The sequence below is a fragment of the Macrotis lagotis genome, chromosome X, assembly GCF_037893015.1.
Source record: "Macrotis lagotis isolate mMagLag1 chromosome X, bilby.v1.9.chrom.fasta, whole genome shotgun sequence".
Lineage (NCBI taxonomy): Eukaryota > Metazoa > Chordata > Mammalia > Peramelemorphia > Peramelidae > Macrotis > Macrotis lagotis.
In genome coordinates this window covers 520,061,902-520,086,739 of record NC_133666.1, presented here as the reverse complement: position 1 = coordinate 520,086,739, position 24,838 = coordinate 520,061,902, and the positions used below count along the sequence as shown (strand labels likewise).

The 24,838-nt window shown below is 33.6% G+C and overlaps 1 protein-coding gene across 2 annotated transcripts in view; it reads left to right on the top strand.

Annotated features, from left to right (window-relative positions):
• The window catches only part of PHACTR1 (phosphatase and actin regulator 1), a 652,586-nt gene that overhangs the window by 11,350 nt on the left and 616,398 nt on the right, over positions 1 to 24,838 (top strand). For both annotated transcript variants that reach the window (XM_074207811.1, XM_074207810.1), the window contains exon 3: positions 14,326 to 14,472. In XM_074207811.1, coding sequence (XP_074063912.1) covers positions 14,326 to 14,472 — 147 coding nt within the window. The remainder of the gene's footprint in view (positions 1 to 14,325; positions 14,473 to 24,838) is intronic.

Genomic DNA, 24,838 nt, shown 5'->3' with positions numbered 1-24,838 from the left:
TTTTTAAATGAACTTTTGTACCTCTTTTTCCATTTGGTCAATTCTGCTTTTTTTAAAGTTTTTTCTTCAATAAATTTTGTGCCTCTTTTACCATTTAGCCCATTCTATTTTCTAGGCATTGTTTTCTTTAGTATATTTTTGTGTCTCTTTTATTGGACTCTCAATTCTCTTTTCATAATTTTCATATATCACTCTCATTTGTTTTCCAATTTTTCTTCTACTACTATTATCTTTTTCTTTAACTCAGGAATTTTTATAGTGCTTATGTATAATTTATTTTTTCCTTTTTAGGTTTTGCTTGTAGCTATTTTCATATTGTCTTCTTCTGAGTTTGTATTTGGAATTTTTTAGGCTTTTTTGTTTTTGTTCATTTTTCCTGTCCGTTTCTTGAATATTGACTTTCTGAACAAGTTATTCATCTGGGTAGGTGTTGGGCACTGTCACAAGATTCAGACTTTTTCTGTGCTGTTGTTTTCAGACATAGTTGTTGATGTTTGGATGCTTTCAAGGTGATATGTTCTAGAAAGAGATGTGGTCACAACTCTCTTGATCTTGTACTGATCTTTACCCAGAAAGGATCCCAGTTTCCCTGTAGCCATATGCACTAACACTCCTCTGTACCCTCGAACTGCCAACTAGGGACTCTATTCCTTTTGACCAACCACAAACACTCTACCCTGGAAATATGACCCAGAACTACACATGGGCAAGAAAGTTGCCAAACAGCACCAAGTCCTACACCCAGTTTCAGTTTGGAACTACCTCTAATCTCTGATCTATTGTCCAACTCCTTTACCATATCTTACCTGAGAGCTCTGGACACTGTTCATGTTGCCACCTCTGTGATTACTTCCAAGATCTATTACTGCAGTTATTTGCCATGTGTGCTTCAGACCAACCCTCACCCCACTGGAAAAATGTTTCATCCTGATCTTTCACTGGCTATGTCTCTCCAGAATTCTACATGGTTTTAAGTTATCTAGAGAGCAATGTGGAGAGTTCATTTAGGTTGCTGCCTCTACTCTATCATTTTGACTTTCCTACATTAAAGTCTTGATATAGTACAAATGCTTCAATATACAATTCAATTTGAAGTGAATTCAGTTTGATCTCACCATGGATTTGAGTTAGCTTTGAATTAACTTTCTTTTTTTTTTCTAATGGTGGCACTGAGAATGCTTATGGATTTCAAAGGGTGCAAGTCCATTTAAAATATCTGCATAAATTGAGCTTTTGAAAGTATCAATTTTCTTCCAAATCCTAGCCTGTTTTCATCAAAACTCAAATTCTAACTTAATAGTTGTTGAGACATGCTAAAGAAATAGGGGAAGATGTAGCTTGATCAGTCTACATAATCATAACATGTTGCAGAATGAAATAGGGGGAGAAGATTTAGTCAGAGTTGGTTAAAAATAGAGCTTACTTTATTTCTGAAACCACACTATAAGATCTTCTGTTACATTTAGTTGATTATGCACTGTTTGGTGACTAAATTTGATAGGTGACAGGCATGGAAAGAAATTGCTTTGCATAGCACAATTTAATCCTTTTTTCCTCCTTTAATCAAGACCATAACTTTGGCATCAGAATTGAAAGTGTTTTGGAAACTCACCATAAGTGCTATAATAGCACATTGATCTCTGTATGTGTATACTCCTTGGGGTGATGAGGATATAAGAAGAAGGAAGAAAAAGATGCCCAGGAACATATTTCCATTTATGTTTCCACATATTTTCATGTTTAAAATATGAATAGATTCCTGTCAGTTGAATTTATAAACCTAAAATTATTAACCAAAAAAAGGCCATTAACATCTCTCAAAATTTTATTATTGATGTAGGAATTATTCCCATCAGCAACAAACCATATTCAATCAGATTATCTCATCATAGCAAAGATTCAAATTCATAAAACTAATTTTAAAAAAGAACAAAAATGATCTTTAGCACAATTAAAATAATTGGACCTTGAATTAATCAAGCAATTGTTTAAATTGATATTGAAAGTGACTACAATACTTTCATCCAAAAGTATAACAAATGTAAATTAATTGCCATACAAGGCAATCAAGAGCTTCCAGAAAGTATCTTAGTCAGTAAACATCTAACTTACTTGCCAAATGGAGAGAAATGGTTGCCAAGGCATCACCAGTTTAGAATATAAACCATTCTGCAAAATCTTTTTTTTTAAAATATGATGAAAGGCACTGTCTCATATGGCAGGGAAAAACTATGGAGGATAAAACAAATTTTAAAATGTGTGGCAAGATATTTAAGCAAGAAAAGTCATTCCAAGGACATTCCAAGATGAAAATAGGATTGTAAACAGAAGAAAAATGTGAAAAAACTGCAAAAAATAATGAAATTGCAATTTTCCATGAGACAATGGAATTATTTCACTTGAACCTTAACCATAACAACCTCAAATTTCTTAGAGAAAAATAGAAGTTAGAGGTAAGGGAATGACCAAACATGAAAAAGAAGCTAAATTGGACCAAACATATATGGAGATCCATGCTAAAGGCAGTATAACAGTGAGGGCATTTAGAGACTCGTATACTAAATACCTGAAAAAAGGAAAAGATATCAAAGGCAGTGGGAAAACACTAATTCTCTTAATAATGAAAAAGGATAAATGAGAAAATATTTGTATCTATTGATTGATGTGTCTATTCTCTCTATACTTATGAGAGTTTATCTAAATACAAATTTAAGGCATCCTTGATAATTATATTAATAGGAAACCAACTTTATAGAACTTTATTGTATTTAATTCCCAACACCTATCATGGTATCTGGCATGTGGTAGGTGATTAATACATGCTCCTTAATTGATTTATTTTATTTATCATTTATAAAAAACTTTATATATAACTACTTTATGTATAGTTATAAAATTATTTTAAAATTTTTTTATAGAAAAATTTCTTTCAAGTAGTATCTACTTCATTCAGGATTCCTTGTATTGACTAATGATAGAAATACTCTTGTTCAACGACACTCATAATAAAAATTAGAGAAAGGGATATATATATATATATATATATATATATATATATATATATATATATATTATTCACTAAAAGTGTTCATGTGTTGAAGAAAATCCTAGCAGGAATTCAGTTTAATGCAAGGTTTCCTATGGATTGTGAGGTCTTCAACGTGCTCCTTTTTGCACAGGACATTATATTTACTGCATTAAGACTCAGAATGTTTTTTTTAGGTTTTTTTGTAAGGCAAATGGGGTTAAGTGGCTTGCCCAAGGCCACACAGCTAGGTAATTATTAAGTGTCTGAGATCAGATTTGAACCCAGGTACTCCTGACTCCAGGGCTGGTGCTTTATCCACTGCGCCACCTAGCTGCCCCAAGACTCAGAATATTATAGAGCTTCCTGGAATATGTTTGTAATCACTCAAGAAACTTTACCTAACCAATCACACAGGGAACACCAAGTGGATAAATATTGTTTATTTTCAAAATTTCGACCTACATTTAGATGGACAAGTTGTCCAACACTGTAATGTTGGATAACTGAGATAGTAGAGATGAATGATGAGAATAGCCCAGAGTTGAAAAGCAAGAGGAGACCAAGCTGGATTAACTTCAGGAAATTATAAATCTCTTTTATTGATTCCTAACACTTATGGAATTTGTATTTTTAATTGTAACATTTTACTAGTGTTATTGTATGACTATGCACTGTCATACAAATGCATTTAGTTCTTCTGAAGAATTAAAACTGTATATCATATAGACACCAATGGAACAACATATAGTAGGTATGAATAGTTTGTTGCATGTAACTGAAGAATCCTAAAGCAAAGTAGGAGTAAAGTATACCATTAAGAAATTCTATGATAGAAATAGAAGATGGACCAAAAGGGCAAGAAAAGTCTCCTGCGCAACCAATGTGCTTCATAAAGGAGAGTAAAGAAGACCTCCAGCATACTGGGTAGAAACCATATGTCAAGTTCTTGGGAGAACATGAACAAGAATTAACATGACTAGATATGGATGAGTTGACAGCTGTATCACTGAAGTGATTTCCCAAACTGATAGTGCCTCAATCATTTATTTCAAGGGGAGCTTCCTATAAAGGAGTAGGCTAAGGATCTTTGTACAAATACCACAAGATACATATCATTATTTTGTGCTCCTAGGTGGCACAGTGGATAAAGTGATGGACCTGGTATAAGGAAGGCCTAAGTTTGAATCCAGTCTTAGAAATGAACTAGCCAGATGACTGTTTTAATCAATTTCTGTCTATCTCAGTTTTCTTAACCTGTAAAATAAAGATAATAATATCTCTCTTCTAGACTTATTGTGAGGATAAAATAAAGATATTTGTAAAGTATTCTACAACTTGTAAAGCACTTATAGATAAAAAGATGTTTAATCATTAGAGGCAACACAGCCTAATGGAAAAAACAAAAACCAAACATCAAGTCAGAATATCTGGTTTTCTAGTTCTCATTCTACATATTATCTTGGTTTAACCTTAAATAAGGACCAAGCACAATTTACTCTCTGAGTAATAGCATTCTTAAATACAAAATGAAGATAATTCTTATTCTACCTCTCACAGTAGTTTTGTAAAGAAAATGTTTTATAAAGTACTTCAACTATGAGTTATTATTATTATTTACTATTAATTATTACTTATTAATTAGTTATTATTAAAAGTTAGCACCTTGTTTTAGTGTAACATATGTGGTTACCAAAAATGACTGTCATGGATGTTATACAAATGTTATTATTACTTTCTGAAGATAAGTAAAATGAAATACTGAGATAGTAAATGTCTCATTCAGTATCACACAGTTGGGAAATGGTTAAGCTAATGTAGTCTATCTAGGTCTTGTCATCTGGAACTTGTCCTTTCTCTACTTAAACAGTAATCAAAGGAGAAGAGAGCATAACTGAGAACCCTTTCTCACCCCTAACAAACACCACATATGCTTTTTCTCCAACTTTAAGATTATGTTATACTTTCAGGTTATACATAAATTCTGTGACTTTCTTCCATTTAGACTTTCAATTCCTGATTGTGTGACAGAAAAGGATCGTGTCTCTCAAAGGAGAATATTTTTTAAACAAAATATGAACTTCTTTGTTATTAGATAATCTGGATTAATTGAAATAACATAATGATAATAGCATGTATATTTTATTGTTTTTTAAGATTTAGAATGGAAGGAAGGAAGGAAGGAAGGAAGGAAGGAAGGAAGAAAAGGAAGGAAAGAAGAAAGGGAGATGGGGAAGAGAAAGGAGGCAAGGACAGAGGAACCATTTATTAAATGCTTTATAAATATTTTTTTTCACCAGATCCTCACAATGATTCTAGAAGGTAAATGTTATTGCCCTCATTTTACAATTGAGGAATCTCAGGAAGGCAGAGGTTAGGTGACTTTCTTAGAGTCACACAGCTAGTGTTTTGATGAAAGATTTGAACTCAGATCTTCTTAACTCTGGTCCCAGCACTCTATTCACTGCATGACCAATAAGTATTAATTATATCATGCTTTTAAAGTATTTTGCATATGTTAACTCATTCTGTCCTCATGATTGAGTTACATATATGAAATAATGACACAGACTTGAACAAAATTAAATTTTACCATGTTTTATTTTGCCAAGAGGGAAAAATATTAGCTATAGGAACAAAAGACAATGTCATTAATTATATCAATGATTAATAATCTGCCATGCTATAATTTTCATCAGAGAATATTTCTGAAATACTTTATAATGTGATCTTGACAATCTAAGGTCAGTATAGTTTAGGACAGAATTAAAAGAATTGAATTAATCTATACTTGATCTTATAGAAGAGGTCAAGACACATACACACATATGTATATATATGCATATATATTATATATATGTATATAAATTTCTACCTTTGTCATACCTGTCTTTTGTTTTTTGTAATATTTTGTACTTTATTGTCTATTGAGAAATATTGGCTAAAATTCCCTTAATTTGATTGAATTTTCAACCTGGGAGTAGTCTTGGAAAATATTTAATCAAATTTCTTCACTGTTTTATATGAAAGAAATGAGATGAAGTCCGAAGATGTAGAACTTATATAGGTAGTTAGTGGCAAAGTGAGAAATAGAACCCAGATCCTCTGATTATAATATCTGTATTTTCTCCCTCTGAGGTAATGGGTCTTAGTAGATAGAGTTCTGGACTTGTACCAAAGAAGATCTAAGTTTGAAGTCTCCCTTTTTAGTTTTATATTTTTAGTCTTCATCTCACTTTTCCTATATAAAACACTGAAGAAATTTGATTAAATGACTTCCAAGACTACTCCCACGTTGAAAATTCAATCATTCAATAAATTAAGTGAACTTTAGCTGTGGTACAAAAAAGTACATAAGCCTTTTTCATCACAGTTTCCTCATCTGTGAAATGGAAATGATGATATCTATAACAACCAATGCTGTTGTCATAAGACTCAAATGAAATCACATCAAGTATTATACCAAATTGTTTATTATTATTATTATTATTATTATTATTATTATTATTATTATTATTATTATTATTACTGTTTCTATTATTATTCTATGTGGGCTCTTAGGAGGATCCTAGGTGAGATTCCAACACACTGCCTCCTGTTCACAGGCCTAGATGCCAATATAATCATACAAACTCACTAGCACAACAGTCTAATATACGTTTGAAGCAGAATATTGTTAAGGACAAGTCACAACTTGTACAACAAATATAACAGAATCTATCTCTGAGTTGTAAGAAAATTCAGAGGCCAGATAATACAACTTAGCATTCGTGTTTTAAATTTCAAAATTGAAACTAGCAATATTTCATTATTTATAGTCACTCCATTAATGGAGGGAAGCAAGAGAGTCTATGCTTTGGGAAATGATTCACATGAATGCTTTCTTCTAATAAGAGAAAACTGAAAATTTCTTTGTGCACATTATTGTTTGGGTTTCAACAGTCTAAGGTCAAAGAAAGGGAAAGAGAACACTGATGGGGGAAGAAGGAAAGTCACTCAGAAAGAGTTCAAACACTTCAAAACTCCAATGGATCTATGATTTTATGTGGCTACTTCATTCAGGACTGAGGAGCACAATCATTTTCCCACACCCTTATGCAAATCTAAATTGTCCTTCTAAAACCCTAAGAGGTTTTCTCTAGGTTTTGTAACTTTCAGGGGGTGCAATGCAATTCTTTGGATACCCATCTGTTTCATATAGAATGACCAAAATGTAATGATCTGGTACCTAATTGTTATTCTTTCCAAAGAAGCAAATTAATACCTCTCTAAGTCTAGAAATTGGGAGAGCTGAGATCTTGTCCCATCTTTCAGACTTATTAGCCAAATAGTCATTACCATCTTCTAGACATTGATCCATTATTCCCTATAATGAGGGAATTGTATTAAATGATCTCTCAGGACCTTAAAGTTCTAAAATTCTATGGAGTTATGTGAACCAATAAAGGAACTGGATAATTAAAAGAAACTACTCAAAATCTTGTTTCTATATCATGGGATCACTTGATCCTGTCCCAAGGAGGCTTTACTATTATTTGTTTCTTATATTATTCTCCTCTGACACTAAAATTGTATTATAATTGAAGATGTTTTCAAATTTTCTTTTGGTTATTTTCTATATCATTAAAATACAGAATTAAATTTAGGATTCCTATCATTCCATGGTTTTTCCAGAAAGGAATAGGAAATTTATTATTGGTGACCAACACTTTAGATCTGATTATTGGAGCTTCTCCAAAATCATAGAACCTTAGTTTTCAATCTCTCTCAATATGTTTATTTAGCATGTTTTAATTTACTTTCTCTCACAAGAATTTAAAGCCAGCTGGTATAAAATCAGGCTCAGATTACTCCAAAGAGAAAAGGTACATCTTCTCAATGTTTATCTTACTCAGAATGAAGGCGATAAACTCAGTTGGCTTTCTGTAGATAATCACAGATATATACATTGAAATGCTACATTATAACTCTTTCCTCAGAATTGTATTATCTATATTGTCCATTCTCTGTTTACTCAGTTCTTTGAGGTTAGGTGTCACATCTAGAACTCAGTAGGTAGAGAACCAGGTCTGGCATCACAAAACATGAGTTCAAATTCAGCCTCTCGCACTTGTTAGCTGTGAGGCTCTATGCAAGTCACTTAATTTCTTTTTGCCCTAATTTCCTCAGGGTGATTCCTAGGGTGGTTGTAAGGATAAAATGAAATAATAATTGTAAGACTTTTAGGAAAATGCCTGAAAAGAGTAAGTGCTATATATGTATTTGCTTTTATTATTATTTTTTTATTTTTTGGTATTTATTTTATATTTTTATTTTTATATTTCATATATTTCATAGTTTTCTTTTATCATTATATCTAGACTTTGTTTCTCCCAAAACTTTGAGCTTTGCATAAAGTAGATACTTGATCAATATGTGTTGACTTGGATCAAGTTGATTCCTACCAAATGATTCCTTTCTCCCCCTTAAGGTTTAGGTCAAATATCACTTTTTCTTTGAAGTCTTTCATTATTCCTGTGGTACCTCTTTCCCTTCTAATTTGAAAGCAGTTCCTCCTCTGATCACATAACACTTTATACATTTTCTAAAAGATATATATATATATATATATATATATATATATATATGTATATACACACACTCCTGCATACAAATATACATATATATGTATATATATATATATATATATATATATATATATATATATATATAATATGAATAATTGCAAGAGATACGCTTGTACCTATGGCAATATTATAGTTTGACTAATAAAGCCCATTAAAATACTTTCATTTTTAAAAGATCTAGACCCAGGGACAACTAGGTAGTGCATTAGATAGAGCACAAGTCCTGAAATCAGGAAGGCCTAAATTCAAATCTGACCTCAGACACTTGATACTTATAAACTGTGCGACTTTGAGCAAGTCACTTTTTTCCATTGCCTATCAAAAATTAAAAGCTAAAGTCTAGAACCAACCCAGATTATGCATATAGACATAGACTTTATATTTTATATTCATCAAATCATTATTTACAAAGATATTCCTCTTATCTACTTCTACCAATTTCAAAAATGCAGAATACAACCCAAAAAGTTAAAATGAATTTTCTTAATATACTCTAAATACTAAAATTGTTATTACAAAGCTGTAATAAAATTCCTATACTTTATTACCCAGAAGAATCTCTTACTCTGTTCAGAGCTTGAAAAACTTATTAACTCATAATTAACAGATGGTTTTAGTAATGCTGATTAAATGATCCTCCAGACTACAGTAGAATAGCAAGGAAGGGTTGCTAGAGTCAAGTACACAAAGTAGAAATAACAAATGGTATGTCTAATAAAATATGGGGGAGATAAAAAATACTGAATTACAATATGATAAGATAATTGATAATAATCTAAAATCCCTAAGAAGTTATTTTGTTTTAGGCAATCTGTTGACACTATAATGTGATTTATAGCTTTTCGTAAAAATAGTCAAAATCGGGGCAAATAGGTGGTGCAGTGGATAGAGCACTAGCCCTGAAGTCAGGAGTACCTAATCAAAACAGTCTCAGACACTTAATAATTATCTAGCTGTGTGGCTTTGGGCAAGCCATTTAATCCCATTGCCTTGCAAAATAAAAATAGTCAAAATCAGTAATTAAATGGATAAACTTTTTTTATTTGGTAAATTCTTCTATATGGAACATTTCAAAATATCAAAAAAGGGAGAAATTTTACAATGAACTATTGCCCTCTTTCTAATTCCAATCCAGCATGCATATACCTTTAACTGTCTCTGATTCTCTTCCTCTTAACATTAAATACTTACCTACAGACTATCACTGCTTAAATTCAAGTTGGCATCAAGCGTGTGAATACAAGCTTTTCCTTTCCCATTTGCTGTGGCAGGCCATTGCACTTTTCTGAATCTCATTATTTTTATCTATACAATAATTATAGTAATTCTTCCGATCTGATTCTCATGGAAATATGAGATCAGATGAAATAGTTAATGCATCTAAATTATAAATATATGTGTTTATATGTGAATATACATATATGCATGCTTGTAGATTTATTTGTATATCTATACACTAGCTTTTTAAAAGTAGAGAAAATAGGATAGTGACTTGCTAATTTGGCCAACTATTTATCAGACAGATAGTGAAGTTTAAAGATTTAGACAATAAAATATCCCCAGAGATATATCATAAAACTTCTAAAATAATATCTTTTAAAATCGCAAGGAACTTAGAACAGAAATGACCTGGTTCCATCTTGGCATTTAATTCCTTGTGAGGTTCTCACTACTTCAAGTTGTAGGAAACTTCATGATTTTCAAGTGTACACAGAGAATCCCAGAGGTCAAGAGTTTTAGAAATATGTGAAATATAACCACAAATGATGAGAGCATAAAAGAGGAGAGAAAGATTTACATTTAACCAAGAGACTGTAATGGTTAACTTTTAAAAAATGAGATGGTCAGAAAGAATAAAATATAGAAGCATGGCTAAAAAAGTGGAGGAGATTATGGAAAAGTTACTAGCTAAGAATTATATAGAATACATATATTGAAGAAGGTAAATTGTGAAGATTCAATTATAATTAATTTTATATTACATTTTGAAGAAGGAAAGCAAAGGTAACCACAAGAAATGGAAAAGTGCCAAACCTAAGATGAGCATGATAGATATAATTGATGTCAAGAATTTTTTGAAAACCATCCATGATTGCTACTAAGAAAATAATCTAGATGAATATAATCTATAGCAAAATACATTCAATTATTAAGAAGAGTAAACCCATGATTAGGGTATTATTTTCCTGAACATTTGGAAGATTGAAAGACTGGAGGGACCAAGTGCCTGGAAATTTTTCTTTACAGAAATTGTGATTGAGTTCCAGCAAGATGGAAGAATGGGTAGTGATGATTAATTCAATACCACTTTCACTAGCTCAAAATGTTCACAAAAGGTCGAATAAAATCAAATAACAACCACTAAGGAAAGGAAAGAAACTCTCATAGGAATAAACCTAGAGAGAAAATCTAACAGAAAGTATAAAGTATGAATAAATATATTTTATTAAATATCTTATTTCAGGCAAGTTCAAAGACACTAAGGAAAGTTAATCGATGCCCTTCCAATTACTTGGTTCTGGTCTAGAGTTTGCTTACAGAAGAGGGTGGAGAATAACCTAAGACTGACATTTCAGCTTTTGGTTGCCACTTGATCTCATAGCAAGATTTAATGGGAGTTGCTTTTACTCTTTCCATCCTAAATAGATTTTCATACTTATCACTCAGGGAGGAACATTAATTTCACCATGGAAAAGAAGCACATAAAGAAGAGGCAAAAAAGCAAACAAAGGTTAACTTCCAATAATGATAACAATGACAGCAGCAGTATTTATTGAGTATATCAAGGTATACAAAGCACTTTACAAACATAATTTCATTTTTTATTCTCACAAAAATTCTGGTGATGTAGATATTATTTTTAACCCTTTATTTAAACTCTTCAACTAATTCATGTGTGTCTCAGTTTCTTTATCTACACTCAGAGATAGTATTTGACCTGAGCCTTGAAAGAAGACAGGAATTCTAGGAGACAGAAGTGAGGGAGACTACATAACAAGAATAGGAAAATTTGAGATGAGTGGAGAATCTTTACTCTCAGGGCTTTCAATCTCATTGTCCAGTCAAAACTAGAACATATCATTAATTAGGACTTCAAGGCAATCAGTAAAAGAATTAGAGCTTGAAAGGATTTCAGAGGTCATCTATTCCCAACAATGCAGTCTAGAAAAGATTAAGCAGGACAAATTCCCTAAGGTGCCAAATCCAAAGATTCAAACCCAGATTTACTAACTCCAAAGCCAATGGTTTTCATTGATCCATTCTATATCTTACAACTTGCCAAATGCCAGGTGTTTGATAATAAGTGGTTTGGAAGTTCAAAGAAGAAAGCTGCATGGGGGAAGAACAGAATTGGCAGAGTTGGGTAGAACAGTGGGAGTGAAGATATATTCAAGTCACATGTAGAGGCAAGGGCGAAGACATTCTGATAATCAGACATGCAAATAAATGGATGAATTAAGCAGTATGAGTGAACAATGCCCAGTTGGAGTGATTAATAGTATTATAGCCTATTAAAATTGGAATGAACTCTACAGATCAACTTTCTCATTTTGTAGATAAAGAAACTGAGACCCATAAAATGATTAGTTGAAGAGCATATGTAAATGAATTGTAGGAGGTGGGATTGAAATAGTAGGGTGGAAAACATAATGTTGAAAGAACTAGAAAGCAAGACTAAGCAATTTGTAATTTTTATCCATGGTAATGGAGACATTGAAGGTTGTTTTTAATTGAGGGAACATGGTGATAAAAGTATTTAAGGAAGATTAATTTGGTGACACTTTGTCAAGTGAATTAGATAAAGGAGATTCAATTAGAAGGATAGTTCAATAGTCCAGGCATGAGGTAATAAGAACCTGAAAAACATTGAAGCTTATAGAAAATATGAAAATAGCTCATAAGTATTTCTCTAATATTTAAAAATTTATAAATGTCCACTATGTAAGTTGGAAAGTACAAAAATAATTCCCATTTTACGGATGAGGAAATTGATATTCAGAGGGATTAAACCTATAATCTCACATAGGTAGTAATAATAATAATGTTTGTCCTTCATTTTCAAAGACCATGACATCAAGGAGGTGATGCCATGACAAGCATGTGAATTGGATTTGAGAGGGGGGTTCTGTCCTAAGTAACATAGGTAGTAGGCATAAGATCTCTAGGGCATTCACCCAAGTATCTTTGTATTCTAAGTACAGCAGAGTTTGTACCTCTTACCTGATCAATTGCAACCATTTCCTAACTAGACTTCTCTCCTAAATCTCTCTTCCTGCCATTTCACCCTCCACACAGCCTCAAATCTGACCTTTGTTAATCTTCTGCTCAAAAATCTTCCTTGATTCCCTGTTTCCTTAAATAAACTGCAAAATGCACAGTCAGACATTTAAGACCTTCACACATTCTACATTCTAGTCAAACTATACTGCCAACTATTCCTGGAATCAATCATTCCCTACCCTTGTCCATTCATCAGCAAAAGTTTCCTTTATGCCTTGAATACAATCCCACCTCACAGAAGAGGCTTAGACTCAGATCTTCAAGGTTTAGCTCGAGTTAGTTCCTCTGTAAAGCTCACTCTGATTCTGTTTCTTATGAAAGTTTCTCTATTCTCAATTTTTCTTCCAGTCATTTCGTTTTTGCCTTGCTCCCTCCAAGTCTCCTTTTTGCTCTTATTTTTGAATGGGTTACCACACGATAATATAAGCTCTTTGAGGACAAGGACTTGTTCCTTTCAGTCTTTGCATTTTCAGGATCTAGGCCAGTGCTTTGCACATACTAACTTCAACATTTGCAATTAGTAGGTACTTGATAAATGCCTACTGAATTAAAATATCATTATTGCAATAAATTAATTTGAAAATATATGAACTCAGCAATCCTGCATCTCAAAAAAGAAAGAGAGCAAGAAAGCTTTATACTTTTCAGGAAAGGTCAAATTGTCACTTGAACACCCTGAGGTGAAGAGTGGTGTTAGCCAGGGATATACCCAATGCGGCAGCTTTCACCTCTTTCCTTTCGGTCAGTGATCTAGGCTACTACAGCTTAATGAATCTAATAAGGGGAAACAAGAGCAGCGAAACAGCCTAGAACACCTTCAACAAGGGCAGTATTGTTTATTGAGCTAATAGTGTATGAACACATATGAAGAGCAGGGTAAGTATATTTGGCAGGAAGAGATGTACACTGCTGACTGGGCATCTTTTCCTTAGAATTTTATTTTTCCCCTCCAGGGGACAAGCCTGTGGCTTCCTATCTCTGCTGACGGCTGAGGATCAGGAGAGGGGCGGGGGTCAGTGGAGGATGCTGAACCCTCTTGTCCTGTGGCAGAGGGTTGCAGGGGCGCGGTGGGTGGGTGGGGGGACTGGACTGAAAAGAGTGATTTCCTGATCTCTGCTCCAGTCCATGGATGCTTAACGGATTTTCTTTCTCTCCCTTCCCCCCATTCTCTCCTTCTCTCTGTTTCTCCCTCTTTTTTCTTTTTCCCTCTCTTTTCCCCCTCCTCCCCTATCCCCCTCCCTCTCCCTTCCCATACCCTTTCCTCCCTTCCCATCCCCCTTTCTATGTGTGCGCGCCTCTTCCTCTCCCCTCCTCCTCTTTTCCGCCTCTCTCTCTCTCTCTCTCTCTCTCTCTCTCTCTCTCTCTCTCTCTCCATCTCCTTCTCCCTCTCAGCTCGCCGGGCGACCCTGCTCCTGCCTCCCACATTAATGGCGGCATCTTCGGAGGATGATATAGACCGGCGGCCCATCAGGAGAGTCCGGTCCAAGAGCGACACCCCTTATCTCGCCGAGGCTAGGATCTCCTTCAACCTAGGGGCAGGTAAGAACGACCCTCTTTCCTTCCCCTTTCCTCCACTCAGTCCCCCGCCCCCTCCAGTGATCTCCCACTCCTCTCCCTGCGCGGCGCTCCGCTTCCTACCCCCTCCCCCGCCCTGCAACCTGCTTAGGCAGAGTGCCCTGCACTCACTCCTTCACTCACTCTCTTTGTGTCGCCAGAGTAAAGAGGGTGTGTGGTATGTGTATGTGTTTGTGGAGGGGGAGGGGGGAGAGCAGCATGGGAAATATGACATTCTCTCAAAGTGTCACACATGGGTTTACCTACCTAGGCATAGTCTCCTATAAAACAGGAGAAAAAAAGAGTAGCAATAATAAAAATAATCTAGAAAGGGGCTGGGGCGGTCCGAGGGTTGCTTGAGAAGGACTCTGAAGAGACCAGTTTGTGTGGGGTCTAGCACAGGACAGAACTTGGGGGCAGTAGAAATACTGCTCTAGTTGGTCTCCTGTCTGCATGCAGGCTTTCTGAGGGAATGTTTCAGCAAGTAGTTGGTGGGGAAATAAGGATACCAGCAATGCTGATGATGGCAATGATGTTTTCACTAATGGAAATAATACTTGAGGCTGAGAAAGAAGGGAAGGACAGAGGGAGGAACCAAGAATGAAGAACCGAGCAAGTTAAAAGTGCCTCTATAGAACCAACACAAGGTTTACCTGTGAAGCCCATTTGCTGCACCTAGCAGTCAGCTGTTGCCGCTGTTAGTACCTTACAGGTAACCTTAAGAGCCTTTTATGTAGATTTACTTCATTGCTCTTTTCCTACCTAATAACTTAGTATATTGACTTTCTTTCCTCTCTTTAAGACAAAATGGGGGAGGGGAAATTTAAAAATAATATTGATAAATTGAGCATCCCCATCCGGTTGGCTAAGTCAATAAATAAAATCTCACACTTTGTGTTTTGATCTGCTTGCAGTGGAAATATACTCAACTTCTTTGTGATGTAATTAGTGATTTTATGATCCTACATACTCTTTAATGCAAAAAAAAGTAAAGAAAAACAATATCAGTTTTTTTCCAGCAACCTTTAGTATTCAGTGTAATAATCTATGTAGTATATACTTAACAAACTTCCCTTGAGTATTTCAGGTTGGGTTTATGGTTATGTGTGTCCTGGGAAACTCCAAACATATACCTTTCCATCAGATCATTGTCCATAAAGTATTTCTGGATCCACACAAAATTATTTTTAAGAGAGGGAGGAGGAAGAAAACAAGGTGGAATAGCAGTTTATTGTATCTTCAATCAATTCATGCTATTCTTATACAATATTTATTTCTGTCAAATTAATTTGGTAGTAAAAGAGTAGGGTAGTTTTACTGATTATCATTTATTTACATTTTACCACTACTTTCCTCAAGAACCAGTAATATATTGCAGTAAAAAGGAACTGTAACTCTTAATTGTCAATGAGGTGATCTGAGATTTTCCTTCCCAATTTTAAGTCCAATAGTCAGAATCTTCCACTGCCTTTCTGTCCAGTTTCTTGTGAAAAGAAGACTCACTCAGGACAATTCTCAATTAAAACAAAACGAAAAAAGAAGTGTTTCATTTATTCCCTTCATATTTGTTTGTGCCATTAAATATTTATTCTACTCTCCTAAAAACTAATTAGCTAAATAAATAAATATATCAAAAGGGAAAGAAAGGAGAATACTCTGGAGAATATTTCTGTTGATTAAAGGAGGGAGTCCAGTGTGCCACTATCAAGAGCGCTGTCCCTTCTTCCCTGGTGCTGAAATGAAAGGTCTTTTGACAAAGATAATTTGGAAAGCTTTGGGGAAATGAGGAGATCCCCATTCTCATCCAGTGGCAGAATGGCATTAGGATATCAGGGCACTGAAGATTTTCTTTTCCCTACCCACCTACATTTGGTGCCTATTTATTGAGCCTCATATCTGCTGCTCCACTGCTTTACTTTTGCATGTAGCTCTACTTTTCTCTCTGGCTGTTTCCTCTCTTGACTGTTTATATTCCAGCTGGTGACTGCTTACTTCCTTGACAAAGTAAACTTCTCACACATGTGCTTTCCTCTATGTTTAAAAGTAATTGCAACCCTGGTTAAAAGAAACAGCTATGCTTATCTCTGAGGTTCAAGTTGTAATTAAACTATTACTGCTGTTATCTGAATTGCTGAAAAGTTGAGATTGTAAACACTGAGTAAATTACATAATTTGAGCATGGAGAGGGTTTGGTCGACTCAGCAATTTATAAATAATTAAGCAAAGGATCTTTTATTTGTCCCCCAAAAATACTTTCTTGTTTATTACTCACAGTTAAATACTTGGTTGATTTTAATTATTGCTATTGGATATTTGTTTCTTCATACGCATCATTTATAGATAAATCAGTGATTAAAATTTTAAATGTTAGAAATATTTGCAACTCTAAGAATGGTCACATTTTGATTGCCTATAAAGTACATATAATATAATCTGAATAATAACAATATTAATTGTTAATTGATTGACACTTTTATACCACCTTATGATTTTTAAAGTTCTTTATTCATAAAAGCTTTGTGATATAGGTAGTACATGTATTATATCCATTTTATAGAGAATAAAAAATGAGGCTTAGAGAGAATGTTTAAATTAATCTTCAAGTATCAGGCAACTATTAAGTGGCAGGAAACAAAACTCAAGCCTAAGTTTCAGGTCTTCCAACTCCAGATCTACACACACATATTCAAATGTAATCTTTAATATGTTATTAAATTAGAAGTAGTAACATAGCAAGAATAAGGTGTGTCCCTTCTTCCTTCAACTTCAAACCACACTAGCACCCAACCACTTGAATCCATAAATAATCACAAAATATCACCAATGTGTTATAAATTCCAATATTCCTCAACAGTCCAGAAAAAGAGCAGAAATTTTACATATTTTGTGTATTTTTGGTTTCATTTATATTCAAACCTCTCTATGTTAGTTTTAGTAGACCATTTATGTGCTGTTCAACTTCTGGAGATATAAATGAATGATAAGAATAAATCTTTATTTTCCTAAGGAATTAACTTCATATTTTATCCAAAATAATACAGGCCAAAAATCACTATCTTTAAAGGTTCTTTTTCAGAGATTTTCATGTGTACAAAAGATGTCTTGTTATCAAGCAGAAGACAATGTTCTCACTGTTTGTAGAAAGCATATGATGTTCTCATTTAGAACTAAGAACCAATAACATTTAGCTTGTAGGGAACTGTACTACCTCATGAAGACATTCATTCATATATGTGCACCATGAACCCAGCTAGGTAGATTTTGCTGCTGCTCATCTGAACTATCCAGGCAGAGAACATATGGGACTACATAATTGAAATGAATGTGACTGAAATAAAAGTCTGGGATAGGAGGAAAGGAAAAACATCAATTCAGTAGGTAAAAACAAAAATGTTAGCCTTTCATTCAAAGTTCTATCCTAAATGTCAAAAGAAATCAGGATGGCTATCCTAGTGAGCTTTGTTTCACAATCTAGTTCGTGTGTGTGTGTGTGTGTGTGTGTGTGTGTGTGTGTGTGTGTGTGTGTGTGTGTTTGGAAAGAGAGAATTGATAGTGACAAACATTGAAAAGTGGAAGGAAATCATCCAGTGTCATAAAAGTTTATCTTATCATTTCCATTTATTATTCAGTATTAGGAGATCTTGACATATTTATCTTCTCTAGCAGAAGGAAACCTTCAGAAGTCATCCAAGGATAGTTATTTCTGACCACCACTAGCCTCTTCCATCATGTTGGGGCTAGAGACCAATGGCAGTCAAAAATGGCTCACCCTGGTTAACTACAAGAATATCAGCCAGATAAAATTGTAATCTGGCAACCAAGGGATCTCTTTCCTGACTCTATTGATCTTTCTATGATAAGAAAGAAGACCCTCATTCCTCTACTGAGTTTATTATTTGAAGAAGTAGCAGTAAAGAATGTGACATTTTTCACTTTAGCAAACCAGCTTTTGCTGGTCCTAGGTAAAAATGTGAAGTAAATGAAGTTTCATTTTTGTTAATTCTTTCCACTCTCCTTTTAATACTCTCCCCCCACCTCTAACTACTAGAATCCCTATCCTAACCCCTCCTTGGCTGCATATAGTTGAAAAATCATGAAACCATAGAATTTTAAAGTTGAAAGGGACCTCTGAGTTCCATTCATGTCATAAAAAATATTCCCTAATACCATATATTCAACATTTTAACAACCAGTCTCTTCATCAGATGCCCCTAAATATGAGTTGCAATTCTTTTCACTAATAAGGAAAGATACCCTTCTGGGGGAATGAGGAGGTATTGGAAGAGGGCACGAGACTATGATTTAATGACCTATGTTAATTACCCCAAACACTTTTATTTATTTGATGTATGAGTTCTACTTCTTCAAGATTCATCAAATTATTATCAAGAGTTTTCACAATAAAAGTCATCTTAATAAAACACTTTCATAGTTATATCTGTCCTATGATAATAGCAGGCAGTATTTTTAAGCATCTACTGTGTGCTACAAAGACAAAATAGCTTATTAAGAATCTTATTTGCTTCATGTTTACATCTCTAATCTTTCTTCTCTCTTTTTTAGTATCAGAACCAAATTTTAGCCCAGACTGTCATCTTGAATCCTTAGTTTTAATATTAAAAAGAACACAAGAAAAATAATACATGAAGAGAAGATGGTCTTTCCCCATGAAAGTTTTGGGGAAAGGGATACTATTTCTTCTATTTGTTGGGGGGGCACAATGCAATTAAGAAATTACTCTATAATTTAAGGTGAAAATTTATCCTGGAGCGCTAAGAGATTGTGATTTGCCCATGGCAGAGGTAGTATTTGTCCAAAGATCTTTCTGACATTGGCATTCTAATTCTGGAAGTGGCTTTCTATCCACTTACTCTACACTGTCTCTCTTTCTAATGAGTTTTTAACTCAGTGCTTACTGTGTCATTATATAATCAACTAACATTGTATGTAAAACCATTTCAGAATTGTCCAAAATAAATAAAAATAAGATGGATTAAATGACTAAGTACTTCTGGAACTTTCAATCTAGCCATTATTGAATTCTCCTTAAAGCCTGTTATATTGGTTTTTTAAAAAATGTGAACAATTCAGCCCATTAAACAGAATAGCCAGTCTAAGCATTTAAATGCTAGTTGTATTTGCTCATATATCCACAGAATATAGTTTCCAGAGATGGATGGAACATGCTTGGATTGCTTGGCCTGTGGAGGATAGAAGATAGTGTGGAATAGTAAATGGATGAAACATGTACCAGGTGCCAAACAGATCTGGATTATAGTTTTTCTATTCTCTAGTTATGTGATCTTGGGGAAATTGCTTTCCATGTGTCAGTTTCCTTATCTGTAAAAACAGAATATTGGACCAGTTAATCACTATGATGCCATACTATTAAAAAAACCCTTAAATAAATTTCTTTCTGTTATCCATGAAAGTATATTGTACTTTTGACAGTTATGGCTGATTTCGAATTACTATGATAGATACTAGAAATTCTTCCTGATGAGGGGAGACAAATAAAATATAAAGACCTGAAAATGTTCCTAGAAGTATTCGGGTAAAGGTTAGATGATTGTGTGTAAGAAATATTCTTTTTTAAGGCAGATTGGATAATCTTTGATGTCTCTTCTATCTCTGAGATCGGAAGACTTTGAGCATCCAAAGGTCCATTTGTTTTCATGTAATATTTTTTTTTAAATCTTTTTTATATTCCTCTTAATGGAAGAAAAAGCCCATAGTATTTTTTGAAGAACCACAACTTGGATAGTCAATTAGACCACTATACCAGTATGCCAATATCTAAAAGTTGTAAGCAAAAGTGCTGAAAGAAATTTCAGTCACAGGATAATGATTTAAAGTAGGAAGGTACCTTAAAGATCATGTAATTCAAACCTCTCTGACACTGTAGAAACAACTCAATTTACCACCACATTAGAATAATTAGTTAAAATGGGAAGCTACCTATTGTCTTCTCTTGAACACACTCCAGATGAGTTCTCCCTTGACTAGCTAACTATGCCTTATTCTACCCCAATACTTCCTTTGCTGATCTCAAAGTCTTCCTGGTTCTCTCCTCCATCATTCTCTCTGATTGAATAAAAGATGAGTTTTAAGTCACTTGCCTTTCATATATTTTGTGTCTCTTGGTCCAGGTACAAAAGCTGCTAGTTACAACTCTATACTGAATTGTGAGAGGAAACAGATAAGTGTTTCACTCATCCAGTTGTGTATTCCACTTAAATTATCAATGTAGATCAATATAGGTATTCTAACTGTCAGAGTATCTTTTTCAAATTTTAAATAGAATAGTTAGCAACAGAGTATATAATATAAGATATAACTGTGGTAGTGTTGTCGTTCATTCTTGGGAAGGAACAAAATGATCTATGTTAAAGTCAATTTGCATTGTGTCCAGCCCTGGCTGATCAGACCAATAAGAACTTGGAAGGCTATATCACAGATCTGGTAAAAATAGGCCACATGAACATTTGGGGTGGATTCTCTATGTTTGCCTATGTTGTGTTTCTCTTGAGCCACTATATAATTCTGCTTTGCTCATAAAGCACAACACCTTCATTGATAAGAGAATGTCATGTTGGGTGTCTTCCATGTAACACAATCATTTTTAAAGTTCTTAAGAGAGAACTTGAGAGTTTCCTTGTATCATTATAAAATATAGCTCTAAATTGAAGAGAGGTGAGAGGTTCTCTTTTTTTTTCGTTATTGTTGTTTTCATAAAACCCACATCAAACAAACAATAAACTCCACATTAAAATGAACATGTGTGCAATATATACATTTTGCACTTGATATAATACATTATAGAAACAGCATGGCATAGTAGAATTAATAAACTCAAATTCTTTGTTCTATACTAAGTATGGAATAATGGACAAATCATTTAATCTACCAGAGCTTTAGGAAACTCCTTTCGCCTTATCTATTGCTATCAAGTTATTGATCTGCATAGGTAAAAAGAGTTTCTACACATAAAGCCCTGGACAAAGACAGGATGTATTTTCTTTGCTAGATTAGTTATTAAAGTTAATAACAAGAATAATGTTACTGACTATTGGGATAGATATTATTCTAAATTATCTTCTAGTCATATACATTACCTTTGATATTTTGAGCACCAATATTTTCAAAAGTAAAGTATTAAAACATCAGATAAGGTTCAGCAGACTCACTTATGTAGGAAAGCTAATGGTTTGGGCTGAGTGAAACAAAGGTAGTATCACTCTGATAAGTGACTAATGATGTATCAAAAGTCACCAAGTGAAAAATAAGGACAGAAAATTTTCTGAGAATGACTTTTTTTCTTATGCTATAAAATGGGAGCTGCAAAACTACATCCCTAAAGATAATTTTTAATATACAACCTCTTTGCATTGTAAAACAGCAAAACCATTTTTAGGTAATGGCCCTAACAAAAAACAGTTGGCCATTGAATTTGGCTCTCAGGTGATAATTTGCAGACTCCTGCTATGTAAAGTAAACAGAAATTAACCAATATGCTATGTTTTTATAATGAGAGTTTAAAGTTCCCATGTGCAAAAATAATTGGTTTTAAATTTTTATTCTTAATTTTATTCTTAATTTATGGAATAAGGCAAGAATTTCCATAACATAGTACAATAAAAATGATTGCATATAAGACTTGTTATTCCTTTCAAAATCACAACAAAATTACAATGTAATTTTTTTATTCCCTTCTTCCCCTCCCCCGAGATGGCTATCATTACACCCAAACAGGTTTATATATGTGTGTGTTTATAAATATAAATACATATATATATATATATATACATATAAATTTATTCTATATATATTTCTATTTATCATTTCTTTCTCTGGATGCAAATAACATCTTTCTTCATATGTCCTTTATAGTTTTTAATAGATGGTAAAACCATATTCCTTAATAGTTTGATACTGATAAGATTGAATTTTTTATGTTGCATTAAGTAAAGTCTAAATAACCTCAGAAAAGTGAGCTCTGTTCATGTTAATTGCTATACTAAAAGTTCTTTATATTACAAAGAATATTTTTTAAAAAGACTTGAAATCAATTTTATAACTTTGTTGATTGGTGATTGTCTCTGTCTTTGTATCTTATTTAATGCATCTCAAATGATCAAAGCTCTGTAGTTATTTTAAAAGTTTTTATATGCCAATAGGCATTTGCCTACTGATTGCAAACTGGTCATTAATGTACATGTGTATATGTCCAATACATTAAGCCTATTAACAACAGGTTATTCACATTCTTTCATCAAAAACATGTTTTTCTTCTATATTGTATTTAGGCATAACTCCATGTTTAGTGGCAGATAGTAATAATGCCTGGGATTGTATCTATTGTTTCACTGGTGGAGGTAACTCTCCACCAGTGTTTGAGTTTTCATAAATGGGTATTGGCATGGTCAGCCCTGGTTACAGACATGGTGTGGTGTAGGACTGAGGAAATATAATATATACTGGCAGCTTATTCTCTAGGGCATTCTCTAAGTGAGGAAACTTCTCTTCACTTTATAGACTTAGAAAATTGCTAAGAATACTGAGAGGTTAAATAACTTAAAATAGTCATATTACCAATATGAATTCAAGTCTTCCTTATTTTAAGATTGATCTTCTAAATACTCACTTCTCACCCCAGATATGTACTACATGTTCTTCCTAAATAATTTTTATTTTATAATTATATGAAGTCATAACTCATCTGAAGCCCTCAACATAGCAACATAACTGTAGTGAACACTCAAATTCCATCTCCACTAATTACATTGACGTGTAAATGAGCCACAGTTAATCAGTTTACAGTAAAGTCAATATTTGAATTGTTTAGAAATGGCCCTGTGCAAGAGTGTAGAAACTGTTTCTCCAACTCTGCTTATCCCCCATGTTTGTATGTGGAGTGGCAGAGCTTTCATAAATGGATATTGGCATGGTCATCCTTGATTACAGGAATGGCAAGTTGTAAGAATGAGTAAACATACTATATTAGCAGCTTATTCTCTAGGGAATTTTCTTTCAATGTCTTTGCCTAGGTATGGGGATTATTTCTGCCTGCAAGAAAAATGTTTCTATAGGTTAGGCCAGTTCTGGCTTTTGTAATTAGGAATGCTACAATATTTGATTACCATCCTAAGTAAGAGAGAAAATACAGAAGAGTAGAGAGGATATAAGGATAGATAAATCAGGAAACACATAATTTACATACTTGTGACTACAAATTTGACTTATGTTTCTAGGTTCTACCATATACTTATTTCATTTTATTTAATGTTCTATATACTAATATGATGGGCTAAGATCTAAGGAAATTCACACAAAGAGTTAATTCTTCAGGTGTTTAAATGTACTAGGTAGTGCAATGGATAGAGCATGGGCCCTAGAGTCAGGAGAACCTGAGTTCAAATCCAACCTAAGACATTTAACACTTACCAGCTGTATGACTCTGGGCAAGTCAGTTAATCCTGATTGCCTTGCATCTAGTGCCAGTTTCAGTCATCCTGATTCATTTCTGGTCACTAGACCAGAAAAAGGAAAAAGTGAAGCTGGTGACTGCACAGCACTTTCTTTTTCCCAAATCCAAGACATATGCATATCATGGCATCACCTCACTGATGTCATGGTCTCTGAGAGCAAAGTGCAAACAACAATTGCATTACTTTTTTAAACCAAACATCAACAGTCCTACTTTCTCTTCTAAAAGATGGTGGTAAGCCAGTTTCAGTAGTGAGTGGAATTGCAATGACATCTTTGATAAGGAGTTAAATGTATATGAAAATAATTAATCAATTTCACTGGTGGTAGAAAGGTAGGAAGTTACCGTTTTACTTTTATATTAATAAAATCTCCTCGATATTTGTTGATTTTTGCTTATCTTTTGATTTCCCCCCCAAAAAACAATTTTAATTCTTCTATGATGAGATGTTAACCTCAATGAAAAGAGTTAAAGTCCTACAGTTATCTTTAAAGATTTTACTCAAATAGAAATGAAAGACAGGTTAAAGTGTCTATAATCCTAGGACAAGATTTTTTTAAAACACATTAAAGATCAAACTTAGATGAATGACTCAGAAAGAAAGAGAAAATCTGGAATTAACAAATTCATTACTTTGGGTCCTATTTATGCTTCAATAATTATATACATCCATTGCTTAACATCGATTTCTTTGGTAGGCATGGTCCTATTTGCTTGCTAAAGAAATCAATGTTAAGGTCATATGTTTGAATTTCATAAGTGTTTCTGATTCTACAAATACTGAATTTCAAAAAAAGAACTTGATTTTCAATTTAGGATGGTATATGAGCAATCATTAAGAAGGCAAAAGGGAAAAGCAATGTG